Genomic DNA, 24,174 nt, shown 5'->3' with positions numbered 1-24,174 from the left:
ACCACACTCCTTGTCTGCTGCATCTTTCATTTGTTTCTACCCACCAAGAACTACTTTGTGGTTTGTGAGTCACCATTTATCCACCATTCCAATACAACAAAAAAGTTGGAATTTACACGAGTTTCCATAATAATTTTTTTTTTTTTAATTATGTTTTATCTTTTTATGTGTTAGACTGCAATGCACAAAATGTAGATGCTACAAAACAACAATGTGGTCTGTTATTACTGTGGAGAGTGGGGCTAATATCTAACAGAATAATCATCTAGTGTGTACCCATGGTATGCTCTCCCACGGGTCACTAGTGACATCCCCTGTTTGCCCTGTAGTATGCACTTGCCACATGCAGGGTCCCGTCAGCAGTGATGTTGGGCTGGGTACACATCGCTTAGTGTGTACTCAGCTTTAGTTTCACCCAAGTGATCTACTCCAGTCTTATATGACATCCATTCCAATTGTCTGCAGATGGTTAACTTACATTGTTCAAATACTGTGTGACGGGAGCTGTGCTACAAGCCTGTTTTGTATCAGCTCATAGAAATGCTTTTCTACTGTGTGAAATCTGATGTCTAAAAAGATGTGATTTGTGTGTAAAACATTTTCAACACTCAGGACATGGAAATGGTTTCTCTCCTGTGTGACTTCTCTGATGTCTACCTAGAGTTGATTTCTGTGTAAAACATTTCCCACAGTCAGAGCATGGAAATAGTTTCTCACCTGTGTGGATTTTCTGATGTTTAACAAGATCGGATTTATTTGTGAAACATTTCCCACACTCAGAGCATGGAAATGGTTTCTCACCTGTGTGACGTCTCTGATGTATAACTAAAGTTGATTTTTGTGTGAAACATTTCCCACACTCAGGGCATGGAAATGGTTTGTCTCCTGTGTGACTTCTCTGATGTCTAACTAGAACCGATTTCTGTGTAAAACATTTCCCACAGTCAGAGCATGGAAATAGTTTCTCACCTGTGTGGATTTTCTGATGTTTAACAAGATCGGATTTATTTGTGAAACATTTCTCACACTCAGAGCATGGAAATGGTTTCTCACCTGTGTGACGTCTCTGATGTATAACTAAAGTTGATTTTTGTATGAAACATTTCCCACACTCAGAACACGTAAATAGTTTCTCACCACTGTGGAGTCTCTGATGTTTAACAAGACTGGATTTATTTGTAAAACATTTCCCACACTCAGAGCATGGAAATGGTTTCCCACCTGTGTGGATTATCTGATGATTAACAAGATATGATTTGTGTGTAAAACATTTCCCACACTCGGAGCATGGAAATGGCTTCTCGCCTGTGTGGATTCTCTGATGTTTAACAAGATCTGATTTCTGTGTAAAACATTTCCCACACTCAGAGCATGGAAATGGTTTCTCACCTGTGTGACATCTCAAATGTGCAACAAGATTTGATTTCAGTGTAAAACATTTCCCACACTGGCAGCATGGAAATGGTTTCTCACCTGTGTGACGTCTCTGATGTATAACTAAAGTTGATTTGTGTGTGAAACATTTCCCACAATCAGAACACGTAAATAGTTTCTCACCAGTATGGAGTCTTTGATGTTTAACAAGATTGTATTTATTTGTAAAACATTTTCCACACTCAGAGCATGGAAATAGTTTCGCACCTGTGTGGATTATCTGATGATTAACAAGTTGTGATTTGTGTGTAAAACATTTCCCACACTCAGAGCATGGAAATGGCTTCTTGCTTGTGTGGATTCTCTGATGTTTAACAAGATCTGATTTCCGTGTAAAACATTTCCCACACTGGGAGCATGGAAATGGTTTCTCACCTGTGTGACGTCTCTGATGTATAACTAAAGTTGACTTTTGTGTGAAACATTTCCCACACTCAGAACACGTAAATAGTTTCTCACCAGTGTGGAGTCTTTGATGTTTAATAAGATTGGATTTGTTTGTAAAACATTTTCCACACTCAAAGCATGTAAATGGCCTCTTATCTGTGTGACTTCTCTGATGTTTAACAAGACTTGATGTGTGAGTAAAACATTTCCGACACTCAGAACAGGGAAATACTTTATCAGGTGTATGAGCTGCACTAAGTGTAACAAAATCTGAGGTATCAGGAGAACAGTCCTTACAGTTAGAGGAATCAGATGATATATCTGCGCTGAGAGTTACTGGATGTATATTTAGCATAACGGGGCTGTCTCCTGGAGAATCCTGTGTGATGTTATCTGCTATGTCAGTATCTGCAGACAAGATGAGATCTCCCTCCAAAGCATTCCTGCTTGTGTCGCCATCTGCTGGAGATAAAATAACTGTATTATTATTATTCACAGATCTTTATATAGTACACATATTACTCCACACTGTACAGAGAATATTTAGTCATTCACATCAGTCCCACCAGGGGAGCTTACACTCTATATTCCCTACCACACGGACAGCTACTAGGGGTAATTTGTATCAGAATTAACCCTAGCTTACATACTAAAGTGAAGCTTGAATACTGAAGTGAATTGTGAGTGTGAAACAGCAGCAGGTGAGATATAATACAGATCAGGTGAGATAGAATACAGAAGCAGGTGAGATATAATACAGAAGCAGGTGAGATATAATACAGATCAGGTGAGGTATAATACACACATATTGGCAATACCATTAGCATCTGATACAATGTTAGGGCTAGTGCCGTGCAGTGGATGTGATGCATTTGGTTTGCGGGAGACAATATGGAGTCTCAGCCGCTGTCGAATCTGTAAGCAATTTTCTCTGCTAGAGGAGGAGATAGCTAAGCTGCATGCTGGGATATGTAGGATGTCAGGGCTAGGAAGCACAATATGCACTTGGGTCAAAAACTGCTTAGATAATATGGAGCAGCGCGTTGTGGTTAATGGATCTTTTTTAAATTGGACTGAAGTGCTAAGTGGTGTGCCGCAAGGCTCAGTATTAGGACCGCTATTGTTCAATATTTTCATTAACGACCTAACAGAAGAGCTAGAGAGCATGGTGTAAATTTTTGCAGATGATACCAAATTGTGTAAAATTATAAATGCGGAGGGGGATGCTGAGTCGCTTCAGAACGACTTAGTTAAATAGAAGCTTGGGCAGCGAAATGGAGAATGCGCTTCAATACAGACAAGTGTAAGGTAATGCACTGTGGTAACAAGAACAAAAATAACACCTACCTACTAAATGGGGTAAAAATAGGGGATTCTGTACTGGAAAAGGACTTAGGAGTCCTCATAGATAGCAAACTAAGCAGTAGTACCCAAAGTAGGACTGCAGCAAAGAAGGCTAATAAGATATTAGCATGCATAAAACAGGGAATTGATGCTAGGGACGAGAGTATTATACTCCCGTTATATAAATCACTTGTGAGGCCACACCTTGAATACGGTGTACAATTCTGGGCACCTTAATACAAAAAGGATATCCTGGAGCTAGAAAAGGTTCAAAGGCGGCCGACCAAACTAATTAAGGGTATGGAGACGCTGGAATACGAGGAAAGGCTTGCAAGACTAGGCATGTTTACACTGGAAAAGAGGAGATTAAGAGGGGACATCATCAACATTTACAAATATATAAGGGGACAATATACAGATCTTGCACAGGACCTGTTTTTGTTTAGATCAACACAGGGAACTCGTGGACACTCGCTCAGGTTAGAGGAGAGGAGATTCCGCACAATACGGCGTAAAGGCTTTTTTACGGTAAGGACGATACGTGTTTGGAATTCCCTGCCTGAGGGAGTTGTAATGGCCGACTCAGTCAACACCTTTAAGAATGGGTTAGATAAATTCCTAATGGATAAGGATATCCAGGGTTACGGGGGATTGTCACGCACTATGGTTATTATAAAAAAAGAGTATTTTTTCAACCTTAGATACTATGTATGTCTGTGTCTTTGAAGCCACCACTACCTCAAAGTGCCACCAGAGGACATTCTGCCTGGACTGTTGTGGGCTCTGAAAGGCAGAGATTTCCAGATGGACACAGACACCTCCCACAAGCTGTGACACTGCAAAACTCATATGCTGCTCTTGCAGGGCTGGAAGATAAAACTAATATATGCAATACAGAACAGGAGGATATTGGGAATTCTACGAACTATAGGAACAGGAAAAGGAATAGGAAATAGGAACAGCACGCAGAGACTCTTTCAAGGCCAACATACGACATACAGGCTAAATTGACGGAGGTGGCTGGTGAAGAAACCGGAAGCGGAAGTAACGCACACGAGGGAGCGCACCTAGTGCCAGAGCAAGCCGGGCACCGGAGAAGGGAGAGAGGGGGTGTGTGGGGTGATCCATGTTCAGCGGCAGTGTACTGCAGGAGCAAGTCTGAGTGAGGCTGGAGCGGGGAGTAGGGCACTGCGGGGAGTCTGACTAAGGCTGGAGCAGGGAGCAAGGCAATGTGGGGAATCTGACTGAGGCTGGAGCAAGGCACTGTAGGGAGTCTGACTGAGGGTGGAGCAGGGCACTGTGGGAGTATGACTGAGACTGGATCTGGGAGCAGGGCACTGTGGAGAGTCTGAGACTGGATCCCGGAGCAGGGCACTGTGGGGAGTCTGACTGAGGCTGGAGCAGTGCACTGTGGGGAGTCTGACTGAGGGTGGAGCAGAGCACTGTGGGAGTATGACTGAGACTGGATCCGGGAGCAGGGCACTGTGGAGAGTCTGAGACTGGATCCGGGAGCAGGGCACTGTGGGGAGTCTGACTGACGCTGGAGCAGGGCACTGCGGGGAGTCTGAATGAGGCTAGAGCAGGGAGCAGGGGACACCAGTAGAGGAGCACGAGGACAATCAGGTAGCTAGCTGGGTCACGGTTAGAAGGAAGAAGAGGAGGATACAGGACATCTCCGATCTGCCAAACCCCAATAAATTCATCCCGACTGGATGAAAATTCTGGGGATGGCAGTGAGGAAATGACGGAGCTGGAGGATAGTGTTCCCTCTAGCAACCGGAGAAACTTTCTCTCCGGCACAAAGGGGATAAATGGAAGCGAGGTACCTAGTCAGATGGTGGTGGTAGGGGATTCTATCATCAGGAAGACAGGGCAATCTGCTACCGGGACCATGATCTCTGTACAGGCTGTTGCCTCCTAGGTGCACGGGATGTCACATTGCGGACTGGGTAGATTGTTGGGAGGGGCTGGGAAAGACGCGGCAGTCTTGGTGCACATTGGCACCAACGACAAAGTTAATGGTAGGTGGGATGTCCTTAAGAAAGATTACAGGAACCTAGGCCAGAAACTAAAGGCAAGGACATCTAGGGTAATATTCACTGAAATATTACCTGTGCCAGGCACTAGCCCAGGAAGGCAGAGGGAGATTAGGGAGGGTAATGTGTATCTTAGAGACTGGTGTAGGAAAGAGGAGTTTGTGTTCTTGTAACACTGGGCGGACCTCTTTGTCATGCGCCCTCTTTTTTGTCGCGATGGATTGCACCTGAATGAGAAGGGGGCAGCAGTGCTGGGGGGGAAGGATGGTTAGAAGGTTGGAGGAGATTATTAACTAGGTGCCTGGGGGGGACACAAGAAAGAATTAGGGGGACAACTAGAGGGAGTAGAAATGAAGGATGTATAAAGTATAATGGGGGTGGAGAGGGGAGGAAGGAGAAATATAGACAGTGATGATAAATTAAGGAAGACTTAACTTCCTAAGGAAACGTCTACAACCAAACTTGCAGTTCCGAGAAGTACTAAACTTAAGTGTATGCTTGCAAATGCAAAAAGACCAACAAGTAAAATGGGGGAATTAGAAACGATTGCACTTATTGACCAATATGATATCATAGGCATTACAGAGACATGGGGGTATATTTACTAAGGTCCCGATTTTGACGGAGATGCCGTTTTTTCTTCAAAGTGTCATCTCAGTAATTTACTAAACTCAAATCACGGCAGTGATGAGGGCATTCGTATTTTTTTGGAAGTCCAAGAAAAAAAATACGAATGAATACACCATCGGTCAAATACGGCAGCAAATTAGCAGAACTCGGTCATTTACTAAAAAGTGCAAATCTCAAAAGAGCCAAACACTGCCGTGAAAAGTTACAATTCGTAAAAAAGTGCTAAAAAAAAGCAGACCTGCTTTTTTGAGCCGTGATTGGATAGGCATGCACGGATCCATGAGATCCGTGCATGTATATCAGTGGAAAGGGGTGGGAAAGTGTTAATTTTTCCCAAAAAAAATGCGTGGGGTCCCCCCTCCTAAGCATAACCAGCCTCGGGCTCTTTGAGCCGACCCTGGTTGCAGAAATATGGGGAAAAAAGTGACAGGGGTTCCCCCATATTTAAGCAACCAGCATCGGGCTCTGCGCCTGGTCCTGGTTCCAAAAATACGGGGGACAAAAAGCGTAGGGGTCCCCCGTATTTTTAAAACCAGCACCGGGCTCCACTAGCTGGACAGATAATGCCACAGCCGGGGGTCACTTTTATACCGTGCCCTGCGGCCGTGGCATCAAATATCCAACTAGTCACCCCTGGCCGGGGTACCCTGGGGGAGTGGGGACCCCTTCAATCAAGGGCCCCCCCCAGCCACCCAAGGGCCAGGGGTGAAGCCCGAGGCTGCCCCCCCCCCATCCAATGGGCTGCGGATGGGGGGCTGATAGCCTTTGTTTCAAGTTATGAATATTGTTTTTAGTAGCAGTACTACAAGTCCCAGCAAGCCTCCCCCGCAAGCTGGTACTTGGAGAACCACAAGTACCAGCATGCGGCGGAAAAACGGGCCCGCTGGTACCTGTAGTACTACTACTAAAAAAATACCCCAATAAAGACAGAAGACACACACCGTGAATGTATAACTTTAATACATACATACATACCAACATACATACATACTTACCTTATGTTCACACAAGGGTCGGTCCTCTTCTCCAGTAGAATCCATGGGGTACCTGTTAAAAAAATTATACTCACAAAATCCAGTGTAGATCAGTCCTCTTCAAATCCATTTGTAATCCACGTACTTGAGAAAATAAAAAAACGGAGTCCCGACCACGAACTGAAAGGGGCCCCATGTTTTCACATGGGACCCCTTTCCCCGAATGCCAGCAACCCACTCTGACTTCTGTCTAAGTGGGTTTCTTCAGCCAATCAGGGAGCGCCACGTTGTAGCACCCTCCTGATCGGCTGTGTGCTCCTGTACTGACTGACAGGCGGCACACGGCAGTGTTACAATGTAGCGCCTATGCGCTCCATTGTAACCAATGGTGGGAACTTTTTGCTCAGCGGTGAGGTCACTTTCGGTCAACCTGATTGGCTGAAGAAACCCACTCAGACAGAAGTCAGAGTGAGTTTCTGGCATTCGGGGAAAGGGGTCCCATGTGAAAACATGGGGCCCCTTTCAGTTCGTGGTCGTTTTTTTTATTTTCTCAAGTACGTGGATTACAAATGGATTTGAAGAGGACCGATCTTTCAACAGGCACCCCATGGATTCTACTGGACAAGAGGACCGACCTGCGTGTGAACATAAGGTAAGTATGTGTATATGTTTGTGTGGATGGATGTATTAAAACTTTACTTTCAAGGTGTGTGTGTCTTGTCATTTTTGGGGTATTTTTCTAGTAGTAGTTCTACAGGTACCAGCGGCCCAGTTTTTCCGCCGCATGCTGGTACTTGTGGTTCTCCAAGTACCAGCTTGCGGGGGAGGCTTGCTGGGACTTGTAGTACTGCTACTAAAAACAATATTCATAACTTGAAACAAAGGCTATCAGCCCCCCATCCGCAGCCCATTGGATGGGGGGGGGGGGGGGGGGGGACAGCCTCGGGCTTCACCCCTGGCCCTTGGGTGGCCCCCTTGATTGAAGGGGTTCCCACTCCCCCAGGGTACCCCGGCCAGGGGTGACTAGTTGGATATTTGATGCCACGGCCGCAGGGCACGGTATAAAAGTGACCCCCGGCTGTGGCATTATCTGTCCAGCTAGTGGAGCCCGGTGCTGGTTTAAAAATACGGGGGACCCCTACGCTTTTTGTCCCCCGTATTTTTGGAACCAGGACCAGGCGCAGAGCCCGATGCTGGTTGCTTAAATATGGGGGAACCCCTGTCACTTTTTCCCCCATATTTCTGCAACCAGGGTCGGCTCAAAGAGCCCGAGGCTGGTTATGCTTAGGAGGGGGGACCCCACGCAATTTTTTTTTAAGTTTTACCGTGTTTATTTAAAAAAAAAAAAAAAGAACCCCAGCACGGATCACACAGATCCGGCCGAGATTAATTTTGAAAAAGTCGGCAGTGTTTTGCTAATCACTGCCGTAAAAAACAGAAAAAAAACACGAATGACATCGACATCGGAAAACCCGAAAAGGCAAAATACGGCAGCTTAGTAAATTAGTCGTAATCAATTCAAAAAGTTGCAATTTTACACTGTCGATGTCATTCGTGATTGATCTTTGACCTTTTTCGGAAAATTACGAATTTTAGTAAATATACCCCATGGTAGGACGATTCTCACGACTGGGCAGCAAACATGGAGAGGTACACCCTATTCGGGAGACATAGGACTAATAAAAAAGGAGGGGTATTTGTCTTTATGTTAAGCCATTTGGAGGCCATTTACGAGGGGACTGGAGATAACATGGAGTCATTATGGGTTGAGATTTCGAGTGGGGTAATGCTACAAAAAAGCGTTTAATAGGGACATGCTACAAACCGCCAGATATTAGTGTGGCTGACGAATTATAACTCTTACAGCAATTCGAAAAAGCTGCAGAAATAGGGGAGGTCATGATCATAGGGGACTTTAATTACCCAGACATAAACTGGAACACCCAAATAGTAAATACAGCTAGGGGAAACAGGTTCTTAAACATGCTAAAAGATCATTACTTGTCCCAGGTAATCGAGGTACAAACCAGAAAAAGGACAATACTGGACCTAGCACTAAATAATAATACAGAGATAATATCAAAGACTAAAGTAGTGGAGAAGAAGAAGTAGTAGTAGGGACATTTCGAATACCTTGCGGGGAGCATCCCTCCAGCAATTGGTGAGGGAGCCCACCTGGAAAGACGCAATATTAGACCTAACACAAATGGAGACAGAATATCGGACGTAAAAGTGGGTGTAAACCTGGGATCCAGTGATCATCAAGCAGTATGGTTCTGCATGAAGACAGAGACTGACTCATCCCATACAGAAACAAAGGTATTAGTTTTTAGAAAGGATGATTTTGTAGAGATGGCAAAATGTGTAAGTGATTCCTTGGAAAAGTGGAGGAACTTGGAAGAAGTGCAGGAGAGGTGGGAACAAAGTGCATTACTATAGGCAACAGACCTTTGTATCAAAAGGGTTAGGAAAAACACAAGGAAAAGGAAGCCAAGTACTGTGAAAGTTATGGTAAAACTTACCTTTGTTAACTCTTTTCTTCAAGGTCCATAGGATCCACAGGGTTACGTTGGGGGTGTATGCTGGTGGAGACTAGGCCAGGCACCGAACAGCAAAGCTTTTCAAGCTCCTAGGTTGCACTGGACCCCTATCCCTTCATAATCCCCCCCCCCCTTCAGTTTTAGTTAACAAGCCCAAAGCAAGAGCTGGAGAGAAGAGAAGGAAGGATGGTACACACAGAAAACACACTCACAATCAGGAGACGGGAACTGGTGACCGAGAAGAGTAACCCATTGAAGCTAGGTGTATCAGTGTGGGTGCCCTGTCAATCCCATATACCTCAAAGAAAAAAAAGTTAACAAAGTTAAGTTTAACTCTTATTTTCTTCTTCAGGGTCCATATCCTCAACAGGGTTACCTTGGGGAAGTCCCAAAGCAGTAATAATAGTGAGGGAGTGCTCCTAAGCTGAAAGGAGGACACTGCGGCAAAAGGTTGCAACCTGAGAGGCAAACGTATAAAAGGCATAGACTCTAATAAACGTGCGTGTGGGCAGAAGACCATGTAGCGGCCTTGCATAGTTGTTTAGCAGGCGCTCCATGGCGTGCTGCCCACGAAGGTCCCACAGAGCGAGTAGAGTCTGTAATCGGTACTGGAAGATCAGGTTGTAAAATCCATAGAAAATGAACAAAGAATCCGTATTCCTAATGAAACTAGTACGGTCTATGTAGATCTTTAGAGCACGGACAACATCCAACAACATTTCTTCAGGTGAAAGGCCAAGTGTATGAAAGGCCGGTACCACAATTTCCTCATTGATATGGAACTCGGATACTACTTTGGGGAGGTATTATTATTATTATAATTATAATTATAATAATTTATATGGTGCAACAAGGGATCCGAAACGCCCATTACAGAGTACATAAACAAATGAGCAAACAAAAGCACTTACAGTACAAGACAATATAGGACAAGTATGGAAAACCAGGGGTTCCCTGCATAATGAAAAATGTTGTGATGAAAAATCAAAAGGTGGGGAGGGGGCGGCAGGAGAGTGCCCCAAAATCCGAGATTCTGCAATGGCCATGTGGAAGAGAATCTGCTTGGTTAACATCCAACAATTCAAAAGGAGGTTGTTGCAAGGCTCGAAAAACCAAGATCAAATCCCAAAGAGTCACAGGAGGAACTAAGGGAGGCTGAATCTGGAATATTCCCTGAAGGAAGGTACGTACATCTGGCAAGGGAGCAAGTCTTTTCTGGAACCAGACTGACAGCTGAGACCTGAGCCTCAAGAGAAGCTAGGAGAAGGACAATATCAAGGCCAGCCTGTAGATTAGGCAGGAGTCAAGAAACCTGAAACAATTAAGGATCATAGCGTCGAAGGGCACACTACTGAAAGTAACAGTGCCATATGCAGTAATATATGCAAGCTGATGCTGGGATCAGAGCACTAAGCATAGTTTGAATAACCACACTGGAAAAACTTTTATCCTTTAGGATAGATTACTCAACAGCCATGCCATCAAAGACATGAAGCCATCACGAGAGGGACGTCTGAACATACTTGAGGCAGTACCATTGTCTGAGATTTGATCTGCTTGTGCTGTCCATTCCACGTGTTTGAGTATCAAGTGTTGTAGAGGTCTGTAGTGGAATTGGGCGTATTCCACCATGGCGAATGCAGATACCATGGAGCCCAGGGCTGCATCGCGGAGTGGATAGAAACTCTGTGACTGCACAGTAAGTTGTGGATGCGTAATTGTAGTGCTGTAATCTCGTCTGGAGGAACAAAGATGCATTGCACTTGGACATCCAGGAGAGCTCTGAGATGGAGCATCCTCTGAGACGAGATGAGTGAGGACTTGGCCCAGTTGATCAGCCAACCGTGGCTTTGAAGGAATGACCTGGTCCCCCGGAGATCATGGATGAGGACCTCTGGAGAATGTGCAAGGCGGAGGAGGTCGTCATCCAAGCAAGGGAGTATCCGTATTCCCTGCTGCCGTGAGTTTGGTGAACACCCTGGGGGCTGTGGAACGTCTCAAGGGTAGGGCCTGAAACTGGACATGCTGCGGTTAGGCAGCAAACTAGAGGTACTGTTAATGACAAGGTGCTATAGGTACGTGCAGGTAAGCATCCTGTATATCCAGGGAGACCTTAAAATCCCCAGGATGAAGGAACGGAGAGTTTCCATACGAAACCTGGGCACCTTGACACATTTGTTCAGTAATTTGAGATTGAGTATGGGATGATGAGACCTGCTGGGTTTCTGAACAAAAAGCATAGAATAGAACCCCTGGCCCTGTTGAGACATAGAGACAGGAATAATGATGCCTGATAGTAGTAAGGACTGGATGACCCTCTTCAGCGCCTTGGCTTTGCCGAGGTCTGCTGGTTGACTGGTAGGAAAGTTTTGTCTGGGTGGACACTTCCGGAAAGGAGAAAGCGTACCCATGCGAGACCACTTCTTGAGCCCAGGAATTTGTTGTGATCTGGTGCTAAGCCTGGACAAACTGAAGAAGTCAGTCTCGCACCCTTGGGTCTCCAAGGGTGAGGCCCACCCTGTCAAACTGATGGTTTATCCTCTGGTTTGGTAGGTGGACGTCTAGCCGCCCATGCCTGTTTTGATTTGCTCTTAGAAGCCTTTGTCGGATGTCACAGTCTAGGGAAGGTCTGACCACTGCTTTAAATTATTTTATTGAGATCTATCAATCTTACCCACCTCACATGGTGCAAAAATATACGTTATGGTAAGAACTTACCGTTGATAACAGTATTTCTCCTATGTCCACAGGTTCCATAAGATAACAATGGGATGATATGATGGAGCGATAGCGGATTGGCACCAAACGATCACAATCTTTCAGTCCTCCCAGGATGCAACGGGCCCGTCCATATATCCCCGCTCACTGGCTCAGGCAAATCAGTTGGATTCCAAAGCATTTAGGCAGGAGCATCATGTAGAGCCCTAATCAGGCGAGAAGGACACATATGCACACCCGTCCGTACAAGAAGGAAGAAGTTAGTGAGTAGAAAGATCCTCAAATCAGGTCCATCAGGGTGGGATCCCTGTGGACATAGGAGAAATACCATTATCAATGGTAAGTTCTTACCATAACGTATATTTCTCTGGCTGGGTCCACAGGTTATCCATAGGATAACAATGGGATTTCCCAAAGCAATTTTTAGTGGTGGGGGCGCTCCTGATTGGACAGAACCGTTTGCCCGAATACAGCGTCATGAAAGGCAAAAGTATCCAAGGCATAATGTCTAATAAGTGTGTTAATGGAAGACCATGTGGCTGCCTTACATATCTGTTCTGCTGAAGCACCATGCTGTGCTGCCCATGAAGGACCTACCTTACGAGTAGAGTGAACAGAGACACTAGCCGGAACAGGCAGATCAGCGACTCATCTCCCGATACGTGAAAAACCAGAACTACAATTTCTTCATTAAGGTGGAATCTATACCCCACCTTAGAAGATACCCAGACCTAGTTCTAAGAACTACTTTATCTGGATAAAACATCAGACAAGGAGATTAACATGCCAGTGCTCTTAAATCTGACACTCTTCTAGCTGATGCCATAGTCAGTAGAAAGAGAACTTTAGCTGTCAACCATTTAAGATCCACTTTATTTAGTGGTTCAAAAGGAGCAACTTGAAGGGCTTTGAGGACTAGACTTAAGTCCTAAGGCACTGTAGGTTAAATGCACAGCATTCCCTGGAAAAAGTGCGCACATCCTGCAATTTGGCAATTTTCTTTCGGAACCATACCACATTCTCAAGGAAGCCACCCTTAAACCTTTATCCATTCCTGCCTGAAGGAATGCTAGAACCCTGGAAACTCTGAAAGATTTTGGGTTCATACCTCTTCCATTGCACCAATGAATATAGGCTTACTATATTTGGTGATAAATACGAGCCAAGGAAGTTTCCCTTGCTCTGAGCATCTGTGAGAATCCTCTTGACTTCAGGATATAGATTTCAAGAGCCACGCCGTCAAGACAGTCGATCTAGATATCTGTTATAACAAGGACCCTGCATTAGTAGATCTGGGCGTAGAGGAAGCAGAAATGGTATTCGACATTTTCTGCGGATCTGTGTACCAACGCCTTCTGGGCCAAGCCGGAGCTTATTAGAATCCCGGCATCTTTGTTGTATTTTCCTCACTATCCTGGGTAGCAGGATGATTTGAGAGAACACGTAAGTGAAATTAAATTCCCATTGAAAAGACGTCCACAAAGATCACTCCCTGATCCTTTGTTCCTGACCCAATTATGGCCTCTTTGTTGTTCAGATGGTACTCCATGAGATCTATCTCTGGCCCATTTGCTTACCTGAATGGCGTGTCGACTGAGAAAGTCTGCTCTCCAGTTTAGGACTCCCGGAATGAACACTACGGACAAGGCTGGAAGATGGAGTTCCACACACTTTAGTATGAGACTTACCTCCTTCCTTGCTGTTTAGCTGCGTGTTTCTCTCTGAAGGTTGAGGTACACTACTGCCGTTGCCTTGTCCCTGCGGATCTGGACTGGTTTTCCTTTAGGAGTGTTCCGTGCCTGAACAAGGACCATGTATATGGCCCGAGTGCTAACAGGTTTATTAGCAAGCAACTTTCTTCTGTGATCCATAGTCCCCAGAATCATAATCTTCCGGACAATGGCCCCCCAGCCATGAAGACTGGCATATGTTGTCAGGCTCTCCCAATCTGATATCCAAAAGGGTGTCCCCTGGTCTAGATGGAATGTCTGTAGCCCCCAGGCTACTGACTTTCCTACCTTTTCTGACAGTACCACGTACTTGTTTATTGTCCATCTGGACCTACACCACCTGGTATTCACAGGTGGTCTATCAGAGAATTTAACCAGGCACAACACTGCTTAACTTCCAACATCAGATGAGATTGGGCATATCCAGTGTGATGCGGCTGTAGATAGAAACAGAAGCTGCAGAGGTCTTGAGTGGAATTGTACATACTTCAGCATGTCTATTGTTGACACCATCAAACCCATCATTCGCATTGCTGCGTGAATTGATATTGTTTGACTGTGTAACAACTCCACTGACTGTACCTTGGATATCTTGTTCCGAGGTAAATATTTTTTGCAAACTTGAATTCAGTACAGCCCCACCGTGAGTCATCCGTTGTGACGGAACCAAAGATGACTCTGCCAATTTATGATCCACCCGTGCCTCTGCAGACAAGTTATTGTGTGTTGGAGATAGCACAGAAACCTTTCCTGTAATTGTGCCAGGATTAAAAGGTGGTCAAGGTACGGCTATTTTCTTATCCCCTGCTAGTGGAGATAAACTGCCATAATCATTTTGGTAAATACTCTGGGGCTGTGGCTAACCCAAATGGTAAGACCTAGAACTCAAATATTGCTGAAGTATGGTAAACCTTGAGATAACACTGATGGACAGTGCTATAGGAGCCTGAAGGTAAGATTCCTGAGTTATCCAGGAAAACTATATACTGGCTCTCCGCCAAAACTATAGAGCGCAGTGTCTCCATGTGAACCGTGGTACCCAAACTTATCTGTTTAGACTTTTTGAGATTGAGAATGGAGCGAAGGATCCTTTTGACTCAAACCCAGGTTGGAGTAGAAACCCCCCATTGTGCATGGGTTACCGGAATGACTATTCCTGACAAATGCAATTTCTGAACTGCTTCATGCAAATCCCTCGCCTTCGCCTCTACCCTAGACGGGCTGGAACAGAAGAACCTTCGAGGAGGATGCTTCTTGAAAGGAAAGCATAAACTAGATATACCGCTTCTTGCACCCATCTGTGCAAACTGAAGAAGTCGGCCCGGTACCCTGGGATCCCCCAGAAGGAGACCTCCTCTTGTTTGGAAGCTGGCCCTCTGGTCACTGTTATGATCCTTTTGCTTTTCCTTTACGACTGACAAGGCCCAAAAACAGACCCAGGGGCTATATGTGGAAGGAAACGTGAACTTCTTGGAGTCTGCTGCTCACTCCCGAATATCTGTTAATTCTTTACTCAACAGAGAGTTCCAGCCAAAGTTAAGTTCCCAGAACCTTCTTTGACTCTGAATCAGCTTTCCATGTATGTAAGCAAACTGCTCCGCGATGAGCTATTGTGAAGGGTGACGCCTCCATGAAACATTACCCATATCTATTTCTGCCTGTTACAAGCCCAGGCAGCTATTTTGCTTTTTTCCATGCAAGCTGAAGTCCTGGCTGGCCTTATGACTGCCTCAGGCAGAGACATTATGGTTTTTTTAAAACCATCCCTCTTTTGATGTTGACGGTAGAGACCATATAGATATTTGCACTATCAACTGACATGCATATCTATTTTGGGAGGCACTTCCCTATTTTAAACAGTCTCCAGCTGGAAAAGGATATTGGAATCCCATTTACCGGGAATTCTATTTTATTGGGTGTAGCCCAATCCTTTTCCATGAATTCTGCCCTCGGAAGGAGGCCCTATTATTGTTTTGGGACGTTTAAACACAGGTGCCTTGTTTTAACCCAGCTCTGCTGCCTCTAATGACAGACTAGACTTTTCTGCGCTCATTAATTCAGCTTATTCATTAAGCTGTTACCTTTTACCTGTTCTTCGTATGCTGAAGTACAGTATATAGAGCTTTCATCATGTGTAGCCTGTGAAGTCGATGATTTATTTACATTTGGTTCATCAGCTTGTCTTATTGTAGAAGCTGTTGGGGATATACCGTAGGTAGTGAGCTGCATGTATGGGTTAACAGTACACCCTATTCCTGGTATTGAAGCTGTAAGAATTAACTTTTCAGCTAAACTGGACAAGGTCTGTGCAAACATCGCCCCAATGGGTCTATCTATACCTGATGTAGATCAGGGATGTGTTATGCTGAACAGCAAACCATTTTACACATAAACCATCCTGTACCAGATCATAGAGGATAATACAGTTTTTGTAAAACAACATGATATGAGTGTTGCTGTAAGTGTACCCTCGTCACCTTTGCCGCTCTTAGCCATGATAAATAATCAGCACTTTCACAGTGTACTACACAGTTTGTGACTGTAACCACTTTATCTCTCTAAAGTGATATCAATCTGACCCTACCCATGCACCAGCATTGAGGATCAGCAGACCAACTGACAAACATATATTAAAGTCAGCAATCACACTAGCAGTCAGTCACATGTTATATATTAGTCATATGAGCATATGATCAACTACAAACACATTTTAAAGTATGTAGGAGTGCATATTACTGAATTCTGTTCTATATAGATCTTAAAGTATTCAGACGCAATGCGAAGAAAACCACAGTAATGCACACAGACTCCTATGCAATAGGCACTAAACGTAACTATTCATACTGACAAAAGTAGATAGAACTTTAACGCTGTATAAGCCATACTCGGTAGAGTGGGATACAGGGAGACTCACCTCACTTCCAAGATCGATCAATACGTTAGCGAATGCCGAGTGGATCCAGACGCTACTAGTGTACACTGCCGCTCCGGGAACTTTAAGTGAACACAGACGCACTGTGCATACAGACGCCTGTACTGCGACCGGGTCTCCTTGCGGTAACGCTTAGTGAACACAGACGCAGTGGCCTATGCTGCGACCGAGACCCCACGTGGAAGCGTCTGAGACGGAAGTAAGGCAACAGTTCATGGCGGGAGACATACAAAACTGGTCATGAACTGGGGGGAGGGGCGACCAAGAGAGCGTCTAACTCCCCACCGCTGACACCAACCCTAGGGATCGCAGCCTCATACCATTACTGGTGCCTTATGATCCCTAAGTCCTAGTGCTCGAGCACCCGTGGTGGCGGCGCGCCAGCTACTGTTTGGTAGTCTCCTCCCAATACAGTGCGGCTGTGTCCGTATTCCCTTTCTAAGTGGAACCGATGCCTTACCTTCTCCCTGTGCTCCGGGGACAGCCTGGTAACGTCTGCTGGACTTGCTAGTACATCGGACACAGACGCCCGCCGAGACAGCACTGTACCATGGGTAAGCGTTGTTGCGACCCGGCGGAGAGTTGTTGGAGCGACTCTTCCCAATATGCGTGTAAGACGCTGTTAGGAAAGATCACTCAAAACCACAGTAAGACTATAAAAATAAAATAAGAAAGCTTAGGGCTGCTCTAGAACAGCAGCCCTCTGACCTTGGTCCGGCTCCTGTCGCACCAAACAAAAAACTGATTTGCCTGAGCCAGTGGGCGGGGATATATGGACGGGCCCGTTGCATCCTGGGAGGATTGAAAGCTTGTGACCATTTGGTGCCAATCCGCTATCGCTCCATCATATCTCATTGTTATCCTGTGGATAACCTGTGGACACAGCCGGAGAAACACTTAGTGACCATTTATTGTCATTGTATTACACAGGGATAGTTTGTGTTTTTTTTCTTTCCTTACATATGACCTTTACGGTATTGAAGAGAAGGAAATCTCCACAAAATACATCATAAGGGTGTTGTTTAGTCTAGCGCTATTGTATACAATTGATGTCAATTTCCCTCAATAGTCTGTACTGACAAAGTAAGGTATAGGGGCTGAGATTGCTGTACTGACTGAGCAAGAAGAATATGTGACTCTTTTCTGTAATAAGTCTTTATTACTCACCTGTGCTGATATCTGTAGGGATTTCCTCCTGCTTACACTGCTGATCACCCCTCACATACATCTCTTCTTCTCCCTCTGTATCTTCTGCCTTCATATCAGTCACATACGTCTCTTCTCCCTCTGTATCTTCTGCCTTCATATCAGTCACATACGTCTCTTCTTCTCCCTCTGTATCTTCTGCCTTCATATCAGTCACATACGTCTCTTCTTCTCCCTCTGTATCTCCTGCCTTCATATTAGTCAGATACATCTCTTCTTCTCCCTCTATATCTTCTGCCTTCATATCAGTCACATACGTCTCTTCTTCTCCCTCTATATCTTCTGCCTTTATATCAGTCACATACGTCTCTTCTTCTCCCTCTATATCTTCTGCCTTCATATCAGTCACATACGTCTCTTCTTCTCCCTCTATATCTTCTGCCTTCATATCAGTCACATACGTCTCTTCTTCTCCCTCTATATCTTCTGCCTTCATATCAGTCACATACGTCTCTTCTTCTCCCTCTATATCTTCTGCATTCATATCAGTCACATATGTCTCTTCTTTTCCCTCTATATCTTCTGCCTTCATATCAGTCACATATCTCTCTTCTTCTCTCTCTATATCTTCTGCCTTCATATCAGTCACATACGTCTCTTTTTCTCCCTTTATATTTGTAGGATCTTCACCCTAAGTCACCCATATATAAATGAATGCTTTATTAATGCCGGACATCATTACTCAGAGTAATCAGGAGACTATCAGAGTATTAGACACACAGGTCTGTACAGACCATATAGTGTAATGGGGCAGAAAACCTGTGAGATCATCCCAGCTAATAGGACTGACCCCTAAAACTATAACCCATCTGCTTTCTTATACAGGGATAGATGTTTTCATGTTATCAGAGTCCTACTGTGGTGCATGGGGCTAGAGACCCCCAATTACACTGCTTTCCCTGTGTCTCATTATCACCCAGAAATCTTGCACCAGCCCCATCACTACAGAACACTAAGTACCCCTGTACATCACAGTGAGTATCCCCCTGAGAATGCAAAGTTACTTTGGTACGTTGGTGAGACCCTAAATCCCACCTACCTGATCCTCCTGTGGGATCCTGTGATTCTCCTCTGTACAATCCTGGGAATACAGAGGACAGGGACATCTCTCTGGGGTATCTCGGTTACTGGGTCCATCTGTAGGAGACACACAGTGACTGAGTACAGTGTATATATGTGCTTATCAGATGATGTGTATATAGGGGCCCCCATACCTGCTCTCCCCTGTACAATACATGACAGTCTCCTCTTACCCAGTGATGTGAGGGGCCGGTGATTCTCCATCATCACGTCCTTGTACAGACTCCTGTGTTCCTCTATATACTCCCCCTCCTGCATGGAGAGAAAGACAGTGACATCCTGACACTTTATAGGAACCTGACACACACAATGATACAGTCATCACCCAGACACATCCCCTGGTGTTACTGTATAATGCCCCATTCCCAGCAGTCACCTCTCCAGTCATCACCCAGACACATCCCATGGTGTTACTGTATAATGTCCCATTCCCAGCAGTCACCTCTCCAGTCATCACCCAGACACGTCCCCTGGTGTTACTGTATAAAGCACCATTCCCAGCAGTCACCTCTCCAGTCATCACCCAGACACGTCCCCTGGTGTTACTATATAATGTCCCATTCCCAGCAGTCACCTCTCCAGTCATCACCCAGACACATCCCCTGATGTTACTGTATCATGCCCCATTCCCAGCAGTCACCCCTCCAGTCATCACCCAGACACATCCCCCGGTGTTACTGTATAATGTCCCATTCCCAGCAGTCACCTCTCCAGTCATCGCCCAGACACATCCCCCGGTGTTACTGTATAATGTCCCATTTCCAGCAGTCACCTCTCCAGTCAGCGGCTGAACGATCTTGTTGGTGAGTTCCAGGATCTTCTGGTCATTGTGCCTCTCGTGTATTAGTGAGTGAGGTGGAGGCACCGTGATGGGGCTCAGTACTCCAGACACACGGGGATGGCTGCTGGGTGTTTCACACTCACCGGATGTCTTCTTCACTACTGTGTAACCCTATGTATTGTGAGAAACAAAGAAAAGGTAAATTACACAATTACTACATAGAATCCCAGATCCCCTCACCTCCCCAGTCATGTCCCTGTATTATTACTATATATATATAAGTGATGTCACTGTGACACTGCCAGATCCCCTAACCTCCCCAGTCATGTCCCTGTATTATTACTATAGATATAAGTGATGTCAGTGACGCTCCCAGATACCCTCACCTCCCCCAGTCATGTCCCTGTATTATTACTACAGATATAAGTGATGTCAGTGTGACGCTTCCAGATACCCTCACCTCCCCAGTCATGTCCCTGTATTATTACTATAGATATAAGTGATATCACTGTGACGCTTCCAAATCCCCTCACCTCCCCAGTCAGCAGGTAGATGATCTCCAGGGTGAGATTTAGTATCCTCTCAGTCACGTGACTGCTGTCGTTCTCCATCCTCAGGGAATCAGTGACGCATCTCATCCTCATGTGACGTCTAGTAAACACTCAGTGGTCTAGAAGTATAATAATTATAAGAAACACCAGAGTACACAAGTAACATACTGTAGAAATAAAGCAATAAGTAACCAATAAACCCTCCTCACCCCTATGTTGGTAAGTGAGGAGCATCAGTATTGTTATAAGATTACACAGGAGTCTGGGTCCTGTCACTCACATTTGCCTTAAATTGCACCAATCACGATATGTTACAAAGGCCTGATACAGGGAGATTGCAGATATTTTGGTCTTAGAGGATCCCCGCAGTAACATAAACTAACAGGACACTAAAGACTGCTCCTCCCATATAATAATTATAACAGTACACTGAAGGCTGCTCCTCCTGTATAGTAATAATAGGAATTTAATACCTACCGGTGATTCCTTTTCTCGTAGTCGTTAGTGGATACTGGGGATCTGTAGTTTAGTACCATGGGGTATAGCTCGGGTCCACTGGAGCCTGGCACTTTAAAACCTTTAGTGTGTTTATGTGTGTGCTGGCTCCTCCCCTCTATGCCCCTCCTATTAGACTAGTCTAGGAAACTGTGCCCGAGGAGACGGACATACCACGAGAGAAGACAGGTACAACAGCTAACCAGAAGAGAGGATAGCAACACAAACCTAACCAGGATAGCACAGCTATCCCAACAACATAATGGGACCGCAATGGCGGGCCAACCAAACACTTACCCAGGTAAGCAGGTAATCGAAGCACTGAGGCGGGCTCCCAGTATCCACTACGGACTATGAGAAAAGAAATTACTGGAAGGTATTTAATTCCTATTTTATCTTATGTCCTAGTGGATACTGGGGATCTGTACTTTAGTACCATGGGAACGTCCCAAAGCTCCCAACGGGTGGGAGAGTGCTGAGACCCCTGCAAAACAGCCTGACCAAACTGAAGGTCATCCTTGGCCAAGGTATCGAACCAATAGAATTTCACAAAAGTGTTTGAACCAGACCAAGTAGCAGCTTGGCACAACTGTAAGGTCGAGACACCCCAGGCAGCCGCCCAGGAAGAGCCCATAGATCTCGTTGAGTGTGCCTGAATAGACGTCGGCAAAGGCAGAGCCACCGAAGTATAGGCTTGTTGAATGGTCAACCGGAGCTAACGAGCAATAGATTGCTTAGAAGCCGGCCGACCAATCTTGGTGGCATCATAAAGCACAAACAGCGAATCAGACTTCCGATGACGAGCAGTACTTTTAACATAAATCTTCAGAGCCCTCACCACTTCCAAGGACTCTGGGCCAACAGACGTGTCAGACAACACCGGAACCACAATGGGTTGATTCACGTGAAAAGCTGACACCACTTTTGGAAAAAACTGAGGCCGGGTCCTGAGTTCCGCCCTGTCTACATGAAAAATCAAATAAGGGCTCTTACAGGATAAGGCCCCCAATTCAGAGACACATCTGGCAGACACCAATGCTAATAACATTACTGTTTTCCAGGTGAGACATTTCAACTCCACCTTATGTAAGGGTTAAAACCAGTCCGACTGAAGAAAGGACAGAACCACTTTGAGATCCCACAGAGCCGCGGGAGGTACGAAGGGCAATTGCATATGAAGAACTCCTTTTAGGAAAGTTTGCACAACATGGCAAGTTGTTTCTGGAAGAAAATAGAGAGCGCCAAAATCTGCACTTTGTTGGAGCCCGAATGTAGGCCCATATTCACTACAGATTGCAGGAAAAATAGAAAACGCCCAATTCTAAATTCCACAGGAGAAATCTTTCTACTTTCACACCAGGAAACATACTTTTTCCAGATAACATGATAATGTTTTGACATAACCATCTTCCTGGCCTGGACCAAGGTGGATATAATCCGAGAGGGAAGACCTTTTCTTGCTAGAATCTCCCGCTTAACTTCCAAGCTATCAAATGTAGCCGCTGGAAGTCTTGATTGACGAACGGACCTTGTTGAAGTTGATCCTTTTGGAGCGGCAGGGACCAGGGATCCTCCAGAGCCAAGGTTAGGAAGTCCGAGTACCACGCCCATCGAGGCCAATCCGGTGCAATTAGAATTGCTAAAACGCTTTCCCTTCTTAGTCTTTTTAGAACTTTTGGGATTAGAGGAAGAGGAGCGAACAGGTACACAAACTGGAATGTCCAAGGTGTCATCAGCGCATCCACTGTTACAGCCTGCGGATCCCTCGTCCTGGAACAGTAACGGCAAAACTTCTTGTTATGAGAGAAGCTATCAGATCTATCTGCTGTCATCCCCACCAGTGAACTAACTATTGAAACACCTGGGGATGTAGGCCCCATTCCCCCGGATGGAGGTCGTGTCTGCTGAGGAAGTCCGCTTCCCAGTTGTCCACTCCTGTAATGAATATGGCTGAGATGGCCCTTACGTTGGCCTCCGCTCATACGAGTATTCTTGACACTTCTCGCATTGCCGCTCTGCTTCTTGTTCCACCTTGTCGGTGTATGTACGTCACTGCCATGGCGTTGTCCGATTCGACCTGGATTCCCTAATCTTTCAGGAGATGGGAAGCTTGCAGCAGAGCATTGTAAATTGCCCTGAGTTCCAGGATGTTTATCGGCAGAGCAGATTCCTGAACTGACCATATTCCCTGGAACTGGGCCCCTTGGGTCACAGCCCCCAACCTCGGAGGCTGGTACCCGTTGTCAGTAGAATCCACGAATGAATATTGAAATTCCTGACTTCTACCAGGTTAGGAACTTGCAGCCACCACAATAGAGAAATCCGGGCTTTTGGAGATAAGGTCACCTCCTGATGCATGTGAAGGTGACACCCTGATCATTTGTCCAGCACATGCAGTTGAAATGGGTGGCCATGAAATCTGCCATATTGGATTGACTTGTAAATAGCAACCAACCTGCCCAGTAGTCGGATGCAAAGATGTATGGATACCTTGCAAGGACAGAGCACAGAGTGGACCATAGTCTGGATAGCCAGTGCCTTGTCCATCGGAAGAAACACCTTTTGAGACACTGTATCCAGTATCATTCCCAGGAACTGAAGTCGCTGGTTCGGTTCCAGGTGAGATTTCTGAAAATTTAGGATCCATCCTTGATCCGTAAGAAGGCGATCAGATCGATGCTGTGCAACAGACGCTCCCTGGACATAGCCTTTATCAGGAGTAGGGGACTATGTTGTCTCCCATCATGCACAGTTACCGCATCATCTCCTTCATGACTTTGGTGAAGACCCTTGGAGCTGTGGACAGGCCATAAGGCAAGGCATAAAACTGGAAATTGTCGTCCAAGATGGCGAACCTGAGGTAAGCCTGATGAGGGGGCCACATGGGAATGTGTAGGCAAGCATCCTTGACATCTAGGGATACCAGGAATTCTCCCTCCTCCGGACCGGACACCATTGCATGCAGGGATTCCATCTTGAATTTGAACACCTGCAGATACGAGTTTAGAAACTTCAAATTTAAGATAGGTCATACCGAACCGTCTGGTTTTGGAACGACAAAAAGACTGGAGTAAAAACCCCTGTTGTGTAACGGAGGAGGTATCGGAACCACCACTCCTGTCTGCAAAAGTTTTTGATTGGCCTCTTGCTGCGGGCAAAACTGGTAAGCCCAATTTGAAAAATCTGTGAGGAGGAAGTGCTTGAAATTCCAACCGGTATCCCTGGGAAATGAGGTCCCTCACCCAAGGATTCCGGCAAGACTTTACAGTTGTTGAAGGTGAGCACCTACCTGAAAGTTGCCTTGCTCCTGGGGCCAACCATCACGTGGAAGGCTTA

The 24,174-nt window shown here is 45.5% G+C and overlaps 1 protein-coding gene across 1 annotated transcript in view; it reads right to left on the bottom strand.

Moving 5' to 3' along the window:
* Window positions 1-24,174, bottom strand: part of LOC135057085 (uncharacterized) — a 653,135-nt gene that overhangs the window by 153,463 nt on the left and 475,498 nt on the right. Inside the window, 4 exon segments of the mRNA XM_063962984.1 lie at window positions 609-2,283; window positions 17,893-18,562; window positions 18,971-19,068; window positions 19,185-19,263. Of these exon segments, the coding sequence (XP_063819054.1) occupies window positions 609-2,283; window positions 17,893-18,562; window positions 18,971-19,068; window positions 19,185-19,263 (2,522 nt within the window).

This window comes from Pseudophryne corroboree, chromosome 3, assembly GCF_028390025.1.
Source record: "Pseudophryne corroboree isolate aPseCor3 chromosome 3, aPseCor3.hap2, whole genome shotgun sequence".
Lineage (NCBI taxonomy): Eukaryota > Metazoa > Chordata > Amphibia > Anura > Myobatrachidae > Pseudophryne > Pseudophryne corroboree.
Note: the sequence above shows the minus strand (reverse complement) of the source record. Positions and strands in the feature narration are given on the sequence as shown.